The sequence below is a fragment of the Molothrus ater genome, chromosome 3 (genome assembly GCF_012460135.2).
Source record: "Molothrus ater isolate BHLD 08-10-18 breed brown headed cowbird chromosome 3, BPBGC_Mater_1.1, whole genome shotgun sequence".
In the NCBI taxonomy this organism is placed as follows: Eukaryota; Metazoa; Chordata; class Aves; order Passeriformes; family Icteridae; genus Molothrus; species Molothrus ater.
In genome coordinates this window covers 44,912,121-44,927,936 of record NC_050480.2, presented here as the reverse complement: position 1 = coordinate 44,927,936, position 15,816 = coordinate 44,912,121, and the positions used below count along the sequence as shown (strand labels likewise).

Genomic DNA, 15,816 nt, shown 5'->3' with positions numbered 1-15,816 from the left:
TTTGATTGTGTCCTGCCTGTACCTATATTTCTGCCCTATGACATGGACAGAATTTAAAAGCCTAGGCCTTTCCTTTTGGGAAAATACATAAAAGAGTCACTTAAGCAAAGAAGTGATGTCACCATGCTTATCAGATCAAGCATTTCAGAGAAGACTACCAAACAATGGCCTAGTTTTATAGATCCTGGAAGAGCTAATGTTTTGAGTAAATGTTGTGAACTTCAGTCAAGATCAGGCACCACCAAAAACAGCCAGCAGCATAACTTAAGGGACTATTAATAACAAAATTGTAGGCATTCCCCATTCTTTGCTAAAAGCAATTTTTGACAACTACAGTTTTGGAATCAAGTACATACTACTTACTAGGCTTTACCTTTCAAAGTCCTCCTGTGGATATAATACAGAAGGACTGAACATTTAACACAGAGGAAGACCCAGCATTGAAAGAAATGGTTCAAAACCAAAAGAAATAAAATATGTTTCTCAGAACTGTTAAGCATACATGAAAGTATATATGTGCTAAAATTCATCTTTGAATGAACTATTATGGAAATAAACACTCCCAGACATTGTGAAAGAACAAAGACGAACCATACAAGAGCAAAAATTAGTCCAAACACAAAATAAATACATCTCATTAAAATTACAGAATCAGAAACACTGAACATTCATGACTCCAGGTATAAATAGAAACTACAGTACATGTTCCAGATAGCAAGAAGTTACAAGAAGAAGTTGAATATAAATATGTACAATATTCACCCCTTGACCTTATATCCACTATTTTCTCCAAGTATTATCTCAGCCATTTGCTGCAATGGTTTGTGATGCTAGGAGCAGCTAGCAAGTCAGTCATTTCCCTCTCACTGAAGGAAACAAAATTCAAATGCAATCTTATTTTTAATTGAAATTTACCTTTATTATTACAGTAAAATGTAATTGCTAAAGAACCTTGAACTTAGCTATTTCTCTGTTCAGATATTCTCTTTGCACTTCAGGTATTTGTTTAAATTCTTCTCCTGCAGCTAACAGACCAAGACTAGATTTATGTGGCAATATCTCAAGAATAATAGCTCAGATGTCACCCTGGTTGGTGGGTTTGGATTGAGAGTGGGAGGATGTGGGTCGTTTCTTTGGGTAGCTTGGGTGGTGGTTGTTGGTTTTTTTTAAAGCTGAAACATTCTGATTACATCCTGGCTTATTTCAATATGAACTGCACTCAGAAAAATGCATTTGGAATCCTTGCACTTGCATATTGCATAATGTGTAATTTAATTTTATTCAGCAGTTTTCAAGTCATTCATTATATGAAAAAATCAGGTGGAAGCAAAGGTCTAATTTCATAATAATGTTTCATTCCTAAGTTGGTACCTTTTTACTTTTCAGAGGTTAAGTTCTTTCTCACAATGGAAATCCCAAAGCTGTCACCAGTTTCTCAGTTTGATTATCCTTTTGAAGCTAGTTTTGGATTACATATAGTTGGGTCATTGTAATGCTAAAGATCTAAAAAACCTCCCATTTTACCCTTAAAAGAATGGCTTCTCATGGATGAAGTAGTTTACTTTTACATGACTGTCTATCCAATTATTTTTTTACTTTCTTCCTTCAAAGCGGAGCTATCAGTCTTAGAATGGTCAAATAAGATGAGAAAATGGGAAAGAGATAGAAGAAATCCTAAATAAAAACATATGAGCTGTTTACTAGAGGAAATAAAAATGATTCTAAGGTTGTCTGTTAGTTCCATATGAATGACCAGGTATGGCAGCAAGAGAGGGAGTAAAGGCTAAAAGACAGTAATAGAACCTTAAAGACAAAAGCCAAAGAGGCAGAAGCTGAGCCTCAGCAAAAGAACAAGTTACAACAATCTGGAGGACGACTGAAAGAGAACTGGTGACTGGAGGGCTAGGGATAAAGAATCACTAGAAGGCAGCAAAAGGAGAAGCCTGAAAACTAGAATAAAAGATGAAATGGCAAGACATTGAAAGAACAGGAAAGAAGATACATGCCACACAAAAAAAAAAAACAAGGCACAAAGCATTAGAATGGGGTGTAAGCCCTTGTGTTTTTAACTAGATACTGTCTTTGCTATAGAAAATATGATTAAAAAAAGATGAATAAAAGATTTCTTCAATGAAGGGCGAGGCACTTTGCCTTTACCATAACAGCATGCATGCTGAACATCGTCCCAAAGCAGATGCATAGGTTTATAACCCATACCATCTCAAAAGTTTTTATGCTAAGGAATTGGAAGCTCATTTTTAGTTCTTTTCATAAAAATAAATGTAGTAAATTACTCTGAGATTGCTCAAACCAACTTCCTTAGTACTTGCTCAATATATCATTATTTGATGCGATGCACCTAATTTTTTTTTTTTTTAATATACTTCTGATGACAGTCCAGTGCTGAAAAGGAAGGATGGTTCAAAACATTTCAATTTTTCTGGAAGCTGATACTAGTAGGTCATATCAGGTACTGGTACTGCTAGGTCAAAGGAAACATTGCTTTTAATGACATGAAGTAATGCACAAAAATTCTCTGACTATCTAGATTTACTACAGATTTACATTGACAGGATGAAAAAAAATAAGAGAGGACAACAATCTATGAGTCAGTTTTCCTCAAAGCTTGGGATACCTTGTATCTTCAGAGCCATACCCACCATATTGATTCGTGACATTTTTTTCTATTGTTTCCCATGCATTTTATCCATATATTCTACATGTATAGATTAAGGATATTAACCACCTTAATTTCAAAATAAAGTATCTATAAGCAATTCAGAACCTTTGAGACTTTTCAGTAAATTTGTATTATTAACATTCTAGTTAATTAGTTGTTATGATTAAGCCATTTTCTGGTCTGATCTATGACTGTAAGTTGAATTTAAAACACCATCCTTTTCCTGACTATGTTGTTCATCTCATTAATTCGCCTTTATCCAAACCTGAGCTGGGAGTGGACATGGCATTTTTCTCCCCGAGTCTGGGTTGGGTTGTGTGTGCAGCACCACGGACAGCGCCATGGCCTTGGCGGGACCGGGTCCTGCTCTCCCCGGCACCCTCTCAGCGCTCTGGTCCAGCTCTCCAAGAGGGGATGCAGGAGCAAAGAGACAGTCAACATCAAAAAAAAAGCTCCATATCTGAATCTATCATCTTTAATTTCAATAATGAATTAATTACACAGGTTTAAAATAGACTACCACGTGTCAACCCCCCTGGAGAACCACTATTGAATTTATATTCTTATTAAAGTATTGTTCAGCAGAGAGAGGGCAATCATTTCACCGAAACTCACTGACTACAAATGGGAATTAAATGAGGTTAAAAGAAGTTAGATTAAATGACAGTTTTTTGATACTGCTGAAGTAATCTTGGTTGAAGAAACTGCAAATCCTAAGTTCCACACCAAGAAAATAATTGAACAAATCTCAGTTGCTTGGAATGAACCAGGGCAATATAAAGAACAAAAGTGTACCTAGATCACACACAAACGAATAAATCCAAATAAAATGTCAAAGTTCAAGTGAAAGAATTTTTTCCAGTCCTCTCAATGACAGGCAAGCCTGGTTTTAGTTTGAAAAATCAGTCATGAAGATCTCTATGTATGTTTGCAAAATAATTTTTAAAAGCACAGCCATCATTATTCAAGGCTCAAGGGGTGTTTGGGGTGCACGGGAAATGTTATTGACTTAACGCTGATTGAAAACTTTCTGAGTTCACATTTTAGTGATAGATCATGCTCCACACATGCTGGATCCCAAATTTTCTGAGGTACAACAGACCTCATTAGTGCATAATGCCGTAAGAAAAGGTGTCAGAGAATGGCATGGAAAATAACCAAGGGATTAGCTAAGTCATACTGATTTTGACCGTCACTTTAAAAGCTTGTCCATCCCTGAGACTAACTGTTCAATGTAATTTACAAAAGCCTTAACATAATATTTTCACCCAAACAAAGTCTCAAAGGTAGGAATGGTAAAACTGCTTCTGAAATTGGGCTACGTTTATCCCTTCCTCCATGAAGGCCTATTCTGAATGGATGGTTTGAGAAACTGGAGTCTGCTCCAGCCCAAATGATACTTTGAAAAGCCAGGAGCACTTTTCTCTCTGTCACAGGTAATTTCTTTCCATAATAAAATATTTCTGAAGGGTCCAAATTGCACTGCAATCATCACTTTAAAGCACATATTGCAAATCAAAATGCAATTTAATTGCAGAGGAAACCCTCATAGTTCCTTTCTAGACTGGGAACTGTGACTATAAGAGCCCTACTTTTGTGAAGTATTTAAGTTCTAAAAGAATATGAAAGATGGTGGTATAATCAAGAGCAAGCTCCACAACCCAATCAAAAAATAAAAACCCACCACATAATTTTGATTACATAGTTCTACTACCTGCCATAAGCTTTTTTGGGGACATCTATGAAAAAAAAAACACAGAAAACCAACCAACCAACCACCAAAAGAAACAAACAAACAACAAAAAAAAAACCCCAACACAACTACAAAACATATCCCCCCAACACAAGAAAACAATCCAAAACTCTACAGTCATGTCTGTATTTAAAACCAGCTTACATTTCTGCAGGAAACTAAAAATAATACACATAATACAACTATGTCAACAGTGTAAAACGATTTCACTTAATTGAACTGCAGAAAGAAAGGGGGGGAGGGAACTGCTGACTGATTAAATTGTGATAAACTTATTATGAATATTTTTAATATATTTTTCAGAGATTGAACCAATGGAAAGCAACTTCACAGAAGCACTTTAATATATACATGCTCTAAATAACAACTCTCATCATAATTAAAATAAATATATTCATTCCTTTGATATTATAAATTCAAAATGAAGGCTTGACATTATAATTACCAAACAGGTTTAAAAAAGAAAAAAAAAAGTCAGAATTTTAACAGGAAAATATGTCAAAGGAAAGCAAAGACCATTTCAAGGTACCTGTAATACAAAAAGTGATTTAAATCTTCTGCTGGATAATCATATATGACCCTCCAACCAAAATAAAGGTAGTATTAAAAATTAACAATTTCTCCTCTATAAAACTGGAGGGAGGTGGTAAAAGAAGACTATATAATCCTTTATTAAATTTAAAAACCATACATAAATCAAGGAAACTGTGGTGGGTTTGCCTCATTCCTACTGACAAACTGCGTATATCAGCTCCTATGATGGGATCTACATCACAAACCACACAGACAGAGACTAAAGGAAAAGGAGTCAAGATAAATATGGATTCCCAGCTACTGTGCTGCTGCAGAAGTTTCCCCTGGCTTTGAAGACAGATGGAAATCAAAGTAACCACCTTAGCAACACCAAACTGATAATATAAGGCCTTCTCTGGTCTGTCTGTATCTGTTTTTCACTCTACCTGGAAATGCTTCTGAAATTTCACTTAAAGAGCTACTCTGCAAAACTTGGTCTAGATTGCTAGACATAACTGAGACACTTTGAAGAGTAAAAACACAGTTTAAGGATTCTATGCATAAGGTTTAAACCAGCTGCCTTAAAACAGCAACATACCTAACTAGAATATGCAGCAAATTGTATTTAATTCAGGGAAAATGCATGTACTTGATCTTTTGTCTGTTCCTTTTTTTGTTCTTTGGCTGGGCCAGTGAGTGAAGACTACCAGGGTGTATTTCACCCTGCCTGTGGCATTTTTAAAATAATACCGCTGTATTCCTCTACTGTAATATCAAGTAAACCATCATATTATGACAAACTTTTTCATTTGTACTGCTTCCAATTAGAATGTTTTTTGATTACAAAGCAAACTTAATCTAGCAATTTCACAGAGCTACTACTTAAACCTGCATCCTAAGGGAAAGTTAGGTTTCTGACTCAACAGCAAAGTCCCTCTTCCACAACATGAGTCCCACCCACCTTATAAGGATCACTGTACCACAATCTAAGGCCCACATGGAGGGACACACAAGCTCAACAATTAAGCAAGGAAACACAGCACAGACTCAGAAAAAAAACTGAGATGCAGAAAATTATTTTATAAGCTTTTTATGTGACTCCTTCTGCCACTGTAGTAGGCCTCCTCCAGTGTAGATTTGGATGATCTTGACTCAGAGGAAGCTTTGTTAGGTACTGTAATCATGAAGACAGTGCCTGCACTGTCACTGCTTCATAGGCCTCCACTGTGCCAAGTGAGAGTATCAACTCTCATATGTACAAGAGCATAAACATCTTGAAAATGCGTGCTTTAATTTGAACTCCTGGTACTCATTGAAGCACTTTTATACTTGAAACTTTTGCAATTGTATCAATGTTCTAAGAATAGAGTAAAACTAGTTATTTTTGGACACTGCCTAGGAGGATACTTCATGTCTAAACTATTTATTTATTCCCTGAAATAGATACCAGGTGATATTATAGAATAAAATCGTTATTTTAGGATTGTCTGATCTTTTATCTATTTGAAAAGGCATAAAGAGGAAGCCTCTGCAGAAAAATAAAAATGAGATAGAGGAATTAGTGAGTCATAACAGGGATGGTACTTCCAGTGCTCCTTTATGCTGTCATCTGCAGAGCAGACCTGCTCTTCAGGTGTATGCTGGAGCAAAACAAACCAAACAAAATCACAATCTGTCTTCAATCAGACTACTTCAAGAGGCAATGACAGGATGATATGAAACTATTGTACTTCAAACATATCACACATCATTTTATGCCTCATGTGCAAATGTTACAGAACTGAAACTCAAATTAAAGAAAAATAATTTGTCTTAAAATTTCCTACCTGCTGAAATTACACATATATTTACACATAATTCTGTCAGACGTTGAATCACAACCATCAAAATGATGCATGCATACATATTCAAAACTGAAAGGAGCCACAATTTATTTTGAATAGGCAACAGTATTAATTAGAGATAGAATTAGAGATGTTTTAAGCAATAGCTAAAATTACTAATAATTCAAGAGGAGAAAACATGGGTCACAGAGTGATTATAACTAACTCCATATAATTAAAACTAAACATAGATTATATTCTAGGTTTATTAGTTAAAAATACTTTTAAATACTTCAGAAAAATAGAAAAATTGCAGAAATGAGACTACGGAAAACAAACAAACTTATTTTTTATTTTGCTTGTTTATCAAAGAAAGTCCTGAAAAACTGTACATTTCAGAAGATCAAATCTGCTTTTAAGAAGCACATAGAAGCAATGTTTCTCAGAATTGCTATGAGGTAAAATAAAGGCAAAGACATACATCCTATTTGTTGCCTAGTAGCTCTGCTTCTTTTGGGGTTTTAGACAGATACGAGAAAGGCATAAAGAAATACAGAACACTGCAGACACCACAGAAAGAAATACAATTTTCTAATTTGTTTACAGGCACTGCTCTGCAGATTAAGAATTTAACCATATTCTTACCATACTATAGGACAGAAAAATGCACCATGCGAATGCACAAGTAGAACAAATCAATTTTTTTCTTAATTTGCAACTTCACACTCCATTATTGTGTTTTACATATGATGTTAGGCTTGTTGAAAAGAGACAGATTTTTAGTGTGTTCTTAAGCACTGAAGTTCATTACTGAAGTGTTTGATCACCCCATAAATCTGAAGTTACTCTGCAACTACATTTTTTAAAGGAATTTTGCAGGATTTAGACTGATGTAAGAGCAAACACTATAGCATGCCTATTAATTTATCACCTTAAGTTTTCCTGTTTCAGGCTGAGAATAATAATAGCAGTGATCAAGGGGTAATGATTCTCACATGGTAACTAAAATTAAAACCTGAACAGATCACATTTTAAGTATCAGCATTAAAAACTATTTTATGCATTCAAAAACTATTCCCTTGTCTGAAGTAAGAAATATCCATGAAGTGTTGGTCACCAACTCTATAAGAAAACTCTGAGATAACTTCATTTCTCATTAACATTTAAAAATTCATAGAAGAATTTTGCGATGAGAGCTTCCAGAATCTTGTCCTTATCTTTAAAAATGAGAATAAATAAAATAAAAAACACATTTCTATTTGCAAACCAAGAAAACTCATTTTGATGAGTAAGTTAATGAATAGCACTTCCTTTGTAATGGAAATGAAGCTATCTAATACGCTGCATTAAGCAAACTATTCTAAAATACCATTTAGTAACATTTAGCAACATTTAGCCTGAAGGTACAAATAAATTATACCACACTGCCCTACTGGAAAGTTTAGGGCATATGCTATTAGAGCAAATAAAGAGGACCGGTGCAATCACTCCACTGAGACATGCCACTCACTGAGTCAGTCTTCTCACTATTTTGATTTCTTAGTTAACAGAGAGAGACACAGACCAGGTTGTCATCACTACTTCCACTCCAGGATTCCTTGAGTCAAGAAAATAACAATCAAGTTCTAGACTGCCATGACAGGTAGACCTGAGATTAATCCTGCATTAGTTGCTTTGAAAGATTGGGCAGTATTCTTACATACCCTGTCCTGGGGAACTTTTTGTAATTACAGAAAAAAACAGTAATGAAAAACCCAACATATTTAATTCACAGTGCTTTTAAATCAGGAAAAGGGACAATAATTTATCAAAAAATCACTATTCCTTTTACATCTGGTAAGTGAAGTCAGACTTGAACAATATGGAAAAGAAAATACAAAAGGCTCATATCCAAAGTTTATCTCAACAATTCTTGTTCTTATGAGTAATAAATATCATCACAACATCTCTCAAGCATCTTTACTATGACTGACACTTAATTCAGCAAGATCATTACTATGATTCTGTTATAAGCTGGAAACCTACCTTCTTTGTTCTTCTCCGTGTTCACCCGAAGGCACTGTCAAACATTCATCCATGTGACCGTGCAATAATCTCAGAACATCCCCTCCTATCAGGTATCCTTGAATAAAGGGAGAAAATCGAGTTCATTTCTCTAAATACAGTAACATGTGCAACTACAGTTCAATCTGTAATAAATACTATCGGGTTGATTTCAGTTTTTTCTGTTTGAAATTTTATATTATTTTTTTAAAAAAGAGCCAGAAGGGGAAGATATCTCATACTCTGTGAAGCCAGTTACATTAGAACACAGAACATTGCCAAGTGAAAAAAGCTCCAAGTCAGCAGCTTGGGAAGGATGGATCAGGATAAAGAGAAGCCACAAGCAGGGAATCCTACAAAGTTACCAAAACTCAGAAAAAGACTGAGCCAACCAAAACAAGGAATCAAGTACTCCTCTCCCAGATTACAACAGTAAAAGTGGGAAACTCTTGCATCTTACCTACTCACTTTTCATTTTATTTAGGGTAAGAATTCTAGTTAAAATACAAAATCAAAGACTTATTTAGTTAGTTCATTATTTTTAAAGCACTTTTTTGGAGTATTTGGAAGTTCTCTGTGAGAAAAATTTCTGGAAAGATCCACTCCAAACTCTACTTCACAGAAAGTTCAAAACAATAATCATGATTTATTTGGACACCAAAGGGAAACTCCTATATTGCAAATACTTCCACTGCATGTGCAGGTTCACAGCCAAGCACTTTGCTTTACAGTCTACAGGTGTGTGTGTTCACAAATTAAGGCATAGACCATTCACACAGCATCATCACAATATTTGAAGTCCCAGGACTTAGCAGCCAGAAGCTGAAAATATGGCCATAATTTGAATCAGTAAAGACGTTAACAAAATAGATCTTTTTTCATCAGTCTTTTTGCATTAGAGATGTGACATTAAAAAGAAATATAATTTAATATTATTCTACAATTATTGTATTATAATCAGCAAGTGAAGAATCCTAAAACTTCGTAGGTTTTAAGCACAATTCCATGGTATTTTTTAGTCTGACAAGCTAAATGTAAACATTTCTTTGTTTCCTTCTCTTCTTGCTAAAAACAATTAATATCAAATTCTACATTTCAGGGGGATGCCATAACATAAATCCTTGGCTCTAGTATTACAGCAACAAGATTTTTAAAAAGTCACACCTGGAATTATATTTTGAAGCAATGTCTACACTAACAAGTAATGCTGTGAAGTAAGACAGGTCTTTATGGGGAAATGGTGTTGAAGACCCTTCAGTCACACTGAACACCTTTCAAGAATTTATTTTGAAACTACATTACATCTTTTACCTGAGTATATCAGGTAATATTTGAGGATATAATTTTTAAACCTTTGAGATCAGTATAAAATTGGAATTTATGTGGCAAATTTTAGCACTGATTTTTTAAATTTATGATTTTGACACAGCAGGGTATTCCCAGGGAACTGTTGTTACATACATTGCTTTTTACATGGATCTGTGTCAATATAATTCTATAATTTAGGTTTTGTCTTTAAAGTGACCCCCATCTACTTCATCATACAGAATTAGCAGAATGACTTGATTTAACTCTAAAGCTCTGTTTTGATTGAAACAATAAATTGACTTCTGCATAAGCCAATTTTACAGAAATGCATGTAAAAACAAATTATTTTCTTTGAACTACCTCCAATATCCTAGTTCATCTTACAGACTAATTATCCATTATTTTCACATCAAAATAATTTCATTAAACTGAATAGTTTAATTTATTAATCTATTTTAATGGGAGTTTTTGATTAAGAGAGGATATTGCAGAGCAGTTATTCCTATACATTCATATTTTAGTTATCAATATGACAAAGCATTTTACAGATACTAACAGAAATAGGTTTATTTCCTTTTTCTTTCTTTTTGGGGTAATTTTCTCAGGCTTTGCTGCTGTTTTACAGAGGACATAGAGATAAGGCCTTAGTGTGAGATTCACTCTCCCTTCACCACAAGACTGGATTACAGGAACAGTTGCCACTTTTTCAAGATTAAGGCCTTAGCTCTAATCCTTTCTGACACTAGCCAGCTGAACTTCTCTAGAAAACATGCTTAGCTTAAAGATAATGTCTGTATCTGAGCAAAGTGAAAATGGAAAAAATAGCAACAAAGAGCAGGCACATACACAGATAAATGCACAGCTACAAAAACTGTATTACATCATTTTCTCATTATTTCCTGGGAGTATGAGTACATAATATGCCACTGTGTCATTGTGGATTTCTGCTTCTCAAAGAGACAGGCAGGTCTCAGTAGTGAAGTTCACCAGGCAGAGATGTGGAATAGCAGAAATCGTGGTCTCAGCACATGAACCTTGCTGGGATTATTAGCAAGAATAACACACCAGTGCTGCCAGCAGTGGGAGGACAAGGAGAATGGAATTAACAGAAAGGAGCAAAAGGAAAAGGTCTTCTTTTCTCATTAACAGAAAGGTTTTCTCCATAAAGTTTAGGATATTGCCAAGCAATGCACTATTATTTTTTAATAATGGTTTGTGCTATAAACCATGTCAGAGAATCTGTATGTGCAGAGTGATTCTCATATGTAAAAACCAAATGGCTATATAAAAAAGAGATGATGGCAATGGTCTCCCTAATATCTTAATTAGCAAAGTTGCAAGAACATCCATAACTGAGTTTTAAAATATGCCAGATAAAAAGAATTGATGTGAAATTTCAGACTATTGCCTCTTTAAAAAACAGTATCCAAAAATCACACAAAATGAAATGACCTGAAGCTTTAACCTTCTTTAGATTCTATTACAACACCCACTCAAAACAGTTGGTCTGCAGGAAAGCAGAAATCATTAAGCTTTACATTGTGACAGACTTTTCAGAAAAATGTTGTTCTTGTCTGTGGAACCAGTATGGCATAAATTCAGGGATCCTTGTCCTTTCAATGTTAGAAATTACATTAAAACACCTTCCTAATTCCTAAAGAAAATAAATAGTTCTGGAAAGCTATTCTGCTTCTGTCTTTACCCTCCTCTTGTTTTTCTTCCAACCATATGTTACCCATAAAACTATTTCCCATATTCAGTCTTAGGATTTCACATCCTGCTTCCAAGCCTCTTGCCCATTTTTTACTCAGTCTCAGAAACATGTAGCCATGACTGCATACATCAGAATAATTTGAGATAATATATTAAACCAGGACCAAAAGCCATTTCAAAAAACATATTATGAATGTTTTCATATCTTTAGCAAAATGAGATTAGAATGAGCTGTTTGGAATTCAGCAAAAATACATAGAAAACTATCATTGTTACTTTCAGTATAACCTTCCCTCTGTTTTCAGAGAAATATTCAGGGAATATTTATTTATTTATTTAGCTATTGTATTCAATGTTTACATAGGACAAAACCACTCCAACACTTGGTGTAATAATTTTATTTTTTAAGTATTTAATTTACTATCAGTCTTTAATAATACAAGTTGAGTCAATCTTACCTTGGGCAACTTCACTTCCTGAACTGATTGGTGCTACACTCCAGAGCGTCTGCTGGAAGGCTGCATCAACATGTAAGCTACCATTGCCATAAGAGAGATGCTAGAACCAGGAAAGAGGGAGGCTTTTATTTGAGGTTAGTTGAAAATCTCATTACAGTATACAAAAATAATACCAAACATTCTCTTGTTTCTTTCAAACATTAATTGTTCTCATTGACTGTATAAGTAAATACAAAGATCGACCTGGGTACTCCTCAAGGGACATTAGAAGTAAAGCTAGAATAGTAAAGCATATTTGCCCCAAAAAACTACAGGAACAGTACAGAACAGAGTCAGCTGCTGGGCATTGTAGACTTAGTGAAGACTCTGAAGAACTAACTGTTAAATGCTGTGGGGTTCTTCCTCTAGTATTCTTCCTTCCACATACAATGGGAATTTCCATGAGGTTTGAATATTGGGATATCACCCTAATCTGCATTTCAAGAGTAACTCACCACTTGAATTTTTCTTGCAGGCCACTGGCTTCTTAAAGCTTCCATTAGGTCAAAGAAATTACATAAACAAACTACTGATTTTGTAAGTCACTTAAGACAGTTCACAAAATACATTCTTGAACAAAGTTCTCAAGATCCAAGCAGAACTGAAACAAGTAAGGCTTGTAAGGCTCACCTCCTACCTATGCATTCAATGGGTGCTCTTTGGCTGCGTTACTCCCTACCTTCTGCCAACGTTGCAGATCTTTGCCATAAGTGCAACAGGTGCTGTCTTTTCAGAAATTCTGTGTGTGAATTCCTCTTAGTTCAGTGACATGGTCTCAAAAATTCTTATCTCAAAGCATCTTGTATTGCACCTACGTTTGTCCCTCCCACACTATCAGCCACTTCTATTGTCAGTGCCAAACAACATAACCTTATGGAAGATTATGGAACCAAGCATTCTGTGAATAAGCAGCTGTTTTGAATCATACTGCTTATATTACCAGGTACTAATTTTTCAAGTGCAGTAATATTTAGATGCTTTTATCAGAATTTTATTTTATACTACTGGAAAGTAACTCTGTTTATAGAGTAGTATTGGTCTCTGTTTCCAAATGTTGTGACCAACATTAACAAATTCTGGGTAAACTAGTTAATGATACGAAAGACAAAAATGTCAGTGGAAGTCAGAAGAGCATAGGTTCTCATGACACGTGCAAAGTTCTGTCTTCCTGACTGCACACCTTCTGGCTGTACAGAAGTACAAGAAGTAGAACATCAGCTCATTTAGAAGGGTGCCATAACAGCTAATAACCTACAAAGTAAGAGTTCTCACAAAAGCCATGTTTACACTGCACCAGTGCCACTCAGCACATCATGGAGAACATTAGTGAACAAACAAGTTCTTTGCCTTTTATTCTTCACTTACTGCAGTTATATAACTTATAACATGGTTATAAGTTATATAACTGCAGCAGGCCATGATGGGAGATTAGGATCTGCAGCACAGCTCCAGTTCTATTTTTGCCCTTTGGGTCTTTATTTTGTTAGGGTTCTTCTAAGATCACCACATAGATCCAGTTAGTGGCAACCAGCAATTCAACCAAAGCAGGAAAATTATTTTTAAGGAAAACACTTCATTCAGGATAGACAAAAGAGAAGGAGGAGAACTCCTCTGTCATCTACAGCATCAACAGAGCACTTCTTCTAACTGTGTGCTCTGTACATGTTAATTGACTTATTTTCACACATAGTAGTATCAATTGAATAAGTGTTACATTTTTATAGAGAGGACACTGAACAAAAAATACATTGCTGACATCTCTCTTCAGAGTATTTGTACTTTTTATCCATTTATTGGATTCCAGTTCCAACTCTAATTCAGATGTCTCAAGGTGAGTCACCAGTGAATTATAACTTTAAAAAATATAGTTCAAATGATACAACATACGACTTCCAAAGCAGAGTATGTTCTGCAATTCCCTTCTTATCCTCACTTCCCTAGATTCCTTGCAGCATCCTTAAATTTACAATTGAGAGAAGGGGTCCTACCATTTACAATTCGATAAACTATGGTGTTCTGGCAAGAAATTCATAGAAAACGGCAAAAGGAAGCTTTTGCCATGTAGAGAAAATACATTGTTAAGGGATTTCCAATAACTCAGTTATGTCAAATGCATTGAAAAATCCCGAAATATTAGAGATGCCAGTATTTATCCTGGCATTGCCTAAGCTTTTACTGCTATATTCTAACTATCTAAATGTTGTTTTAAAGCAATCTGCTTTCTGTCGATAACTTACTGGAGTTTACCTGCTTGGTTTCCTACTTTCAGCACAATGAAGCTATCAAAATGAAACAAGTAACACGATGTCCAGGTCGTGGACATAACACTCAGACTGGTGCTGAACAGCCTCCAAATGTGCTACACAGAGATTTGATTGCTGGCATATCCGTGCATCTGGCAGAAGTTTGCCACTGTTGATGAAGACCAGATGCATAGCATGTCTTTGGGTATATAGTAGCATTTGAAAAGCAGAAATATGTTGGGTTCAGGAATCTTGCTGTCCAGTCTAATCTCCATATGGGTCTTCCCCGCTACAGGCAGGTTGTCTCAACCAAATAATATATTTTCTGCACTGGTCCAAATTCAAGCAAAGAGGTAGATTTATCTTCCCTGCTGATAGACTGATAATCTCCTAAACCAGCATTTAACCCATAATAGGGTTTTCAGATTTAAATAATGGTATTTTATGAATATGAGTTATCACTACAGTCCACACGCAGTTTAACTCAAGGATAAAGTTCAAGACCCATCTCTCAGAATACTGCAGGTTTCCCAACTGAATTTAATGACATATTGTAAACTCTATACTGCTCTGCAGCAAAGGAACACAATCATAACTCTGTCCCTGGGTCTTCAAAATGAACACAGTGTTTTTAAGCTCACTGAAGAGCTTGGGAATCAGATGGTAATTTCTACAAGAACCCTCCAGCAATGATTGCTGCAGCATAGCTGCACTTACAAGAGCTCTGAATAACTAGAGCTTTTAAATTTCACAGTCTGCAAGAAAGTTTCTCTTCTCCAAAACATGCACATGTGAAAAGACAAAAATATAAAGAATGGAAAACTTTTGCTTCAGGCTTCCTCTTGGCTAAGGTGTGCCAATATTGATAGTTCATCTAGCAATATTAGCTGCAGTTTGATAACTCTGCCTTCAATCTCAGGCCATTTGAAATAGCAAGAATAGCTAAAATATTATTTACTGGTAGATTTTGAAAACTATGTATAAAGCATTGCATTTCTCAGAATGTTTAAGTACTGCACAACCACAGCATCAACCACACTCCTTCAGATTTCTTAGTACCAGCTGGTGCAGAGATAGATGGAAGCTATTTCCTTTCCTGTACACAGACACTCTGACAGCCCTTGATTCCTGACTTAAAATTACTACACTGATCCCAACAGAAAAGCAGTTTCAAACTATTTAGGCACCTATCCTCAATTGACCCAAGAACCTCTGAGATGTTCCAAGTCTTGGACAGACACCA

The 15,816-nt window shown here is 35.3% G+C and overlaps 1 protein-coding gene across 1 annotated transcript in view; it reads right to left on the bottom strand.

Moving 5' to 3' along the window:
* The window catches only part of RYR2 (ryanodine receptor 2), a 385,720-nt gene that overhangs the window by 202,106 nt on the left and 167,798 nt on the right, over positions 1–15,816 (bottom strand). The window contains 2 exon segments of the mRNA XM_054514420.1: positions 8,795–8,891; positions 12,292–12,391. Of these exon segments, the coding sequence (XP_054370395.1) occupies positions 8,795–8,891; positions 12,292–12,391 (197 nt within the window).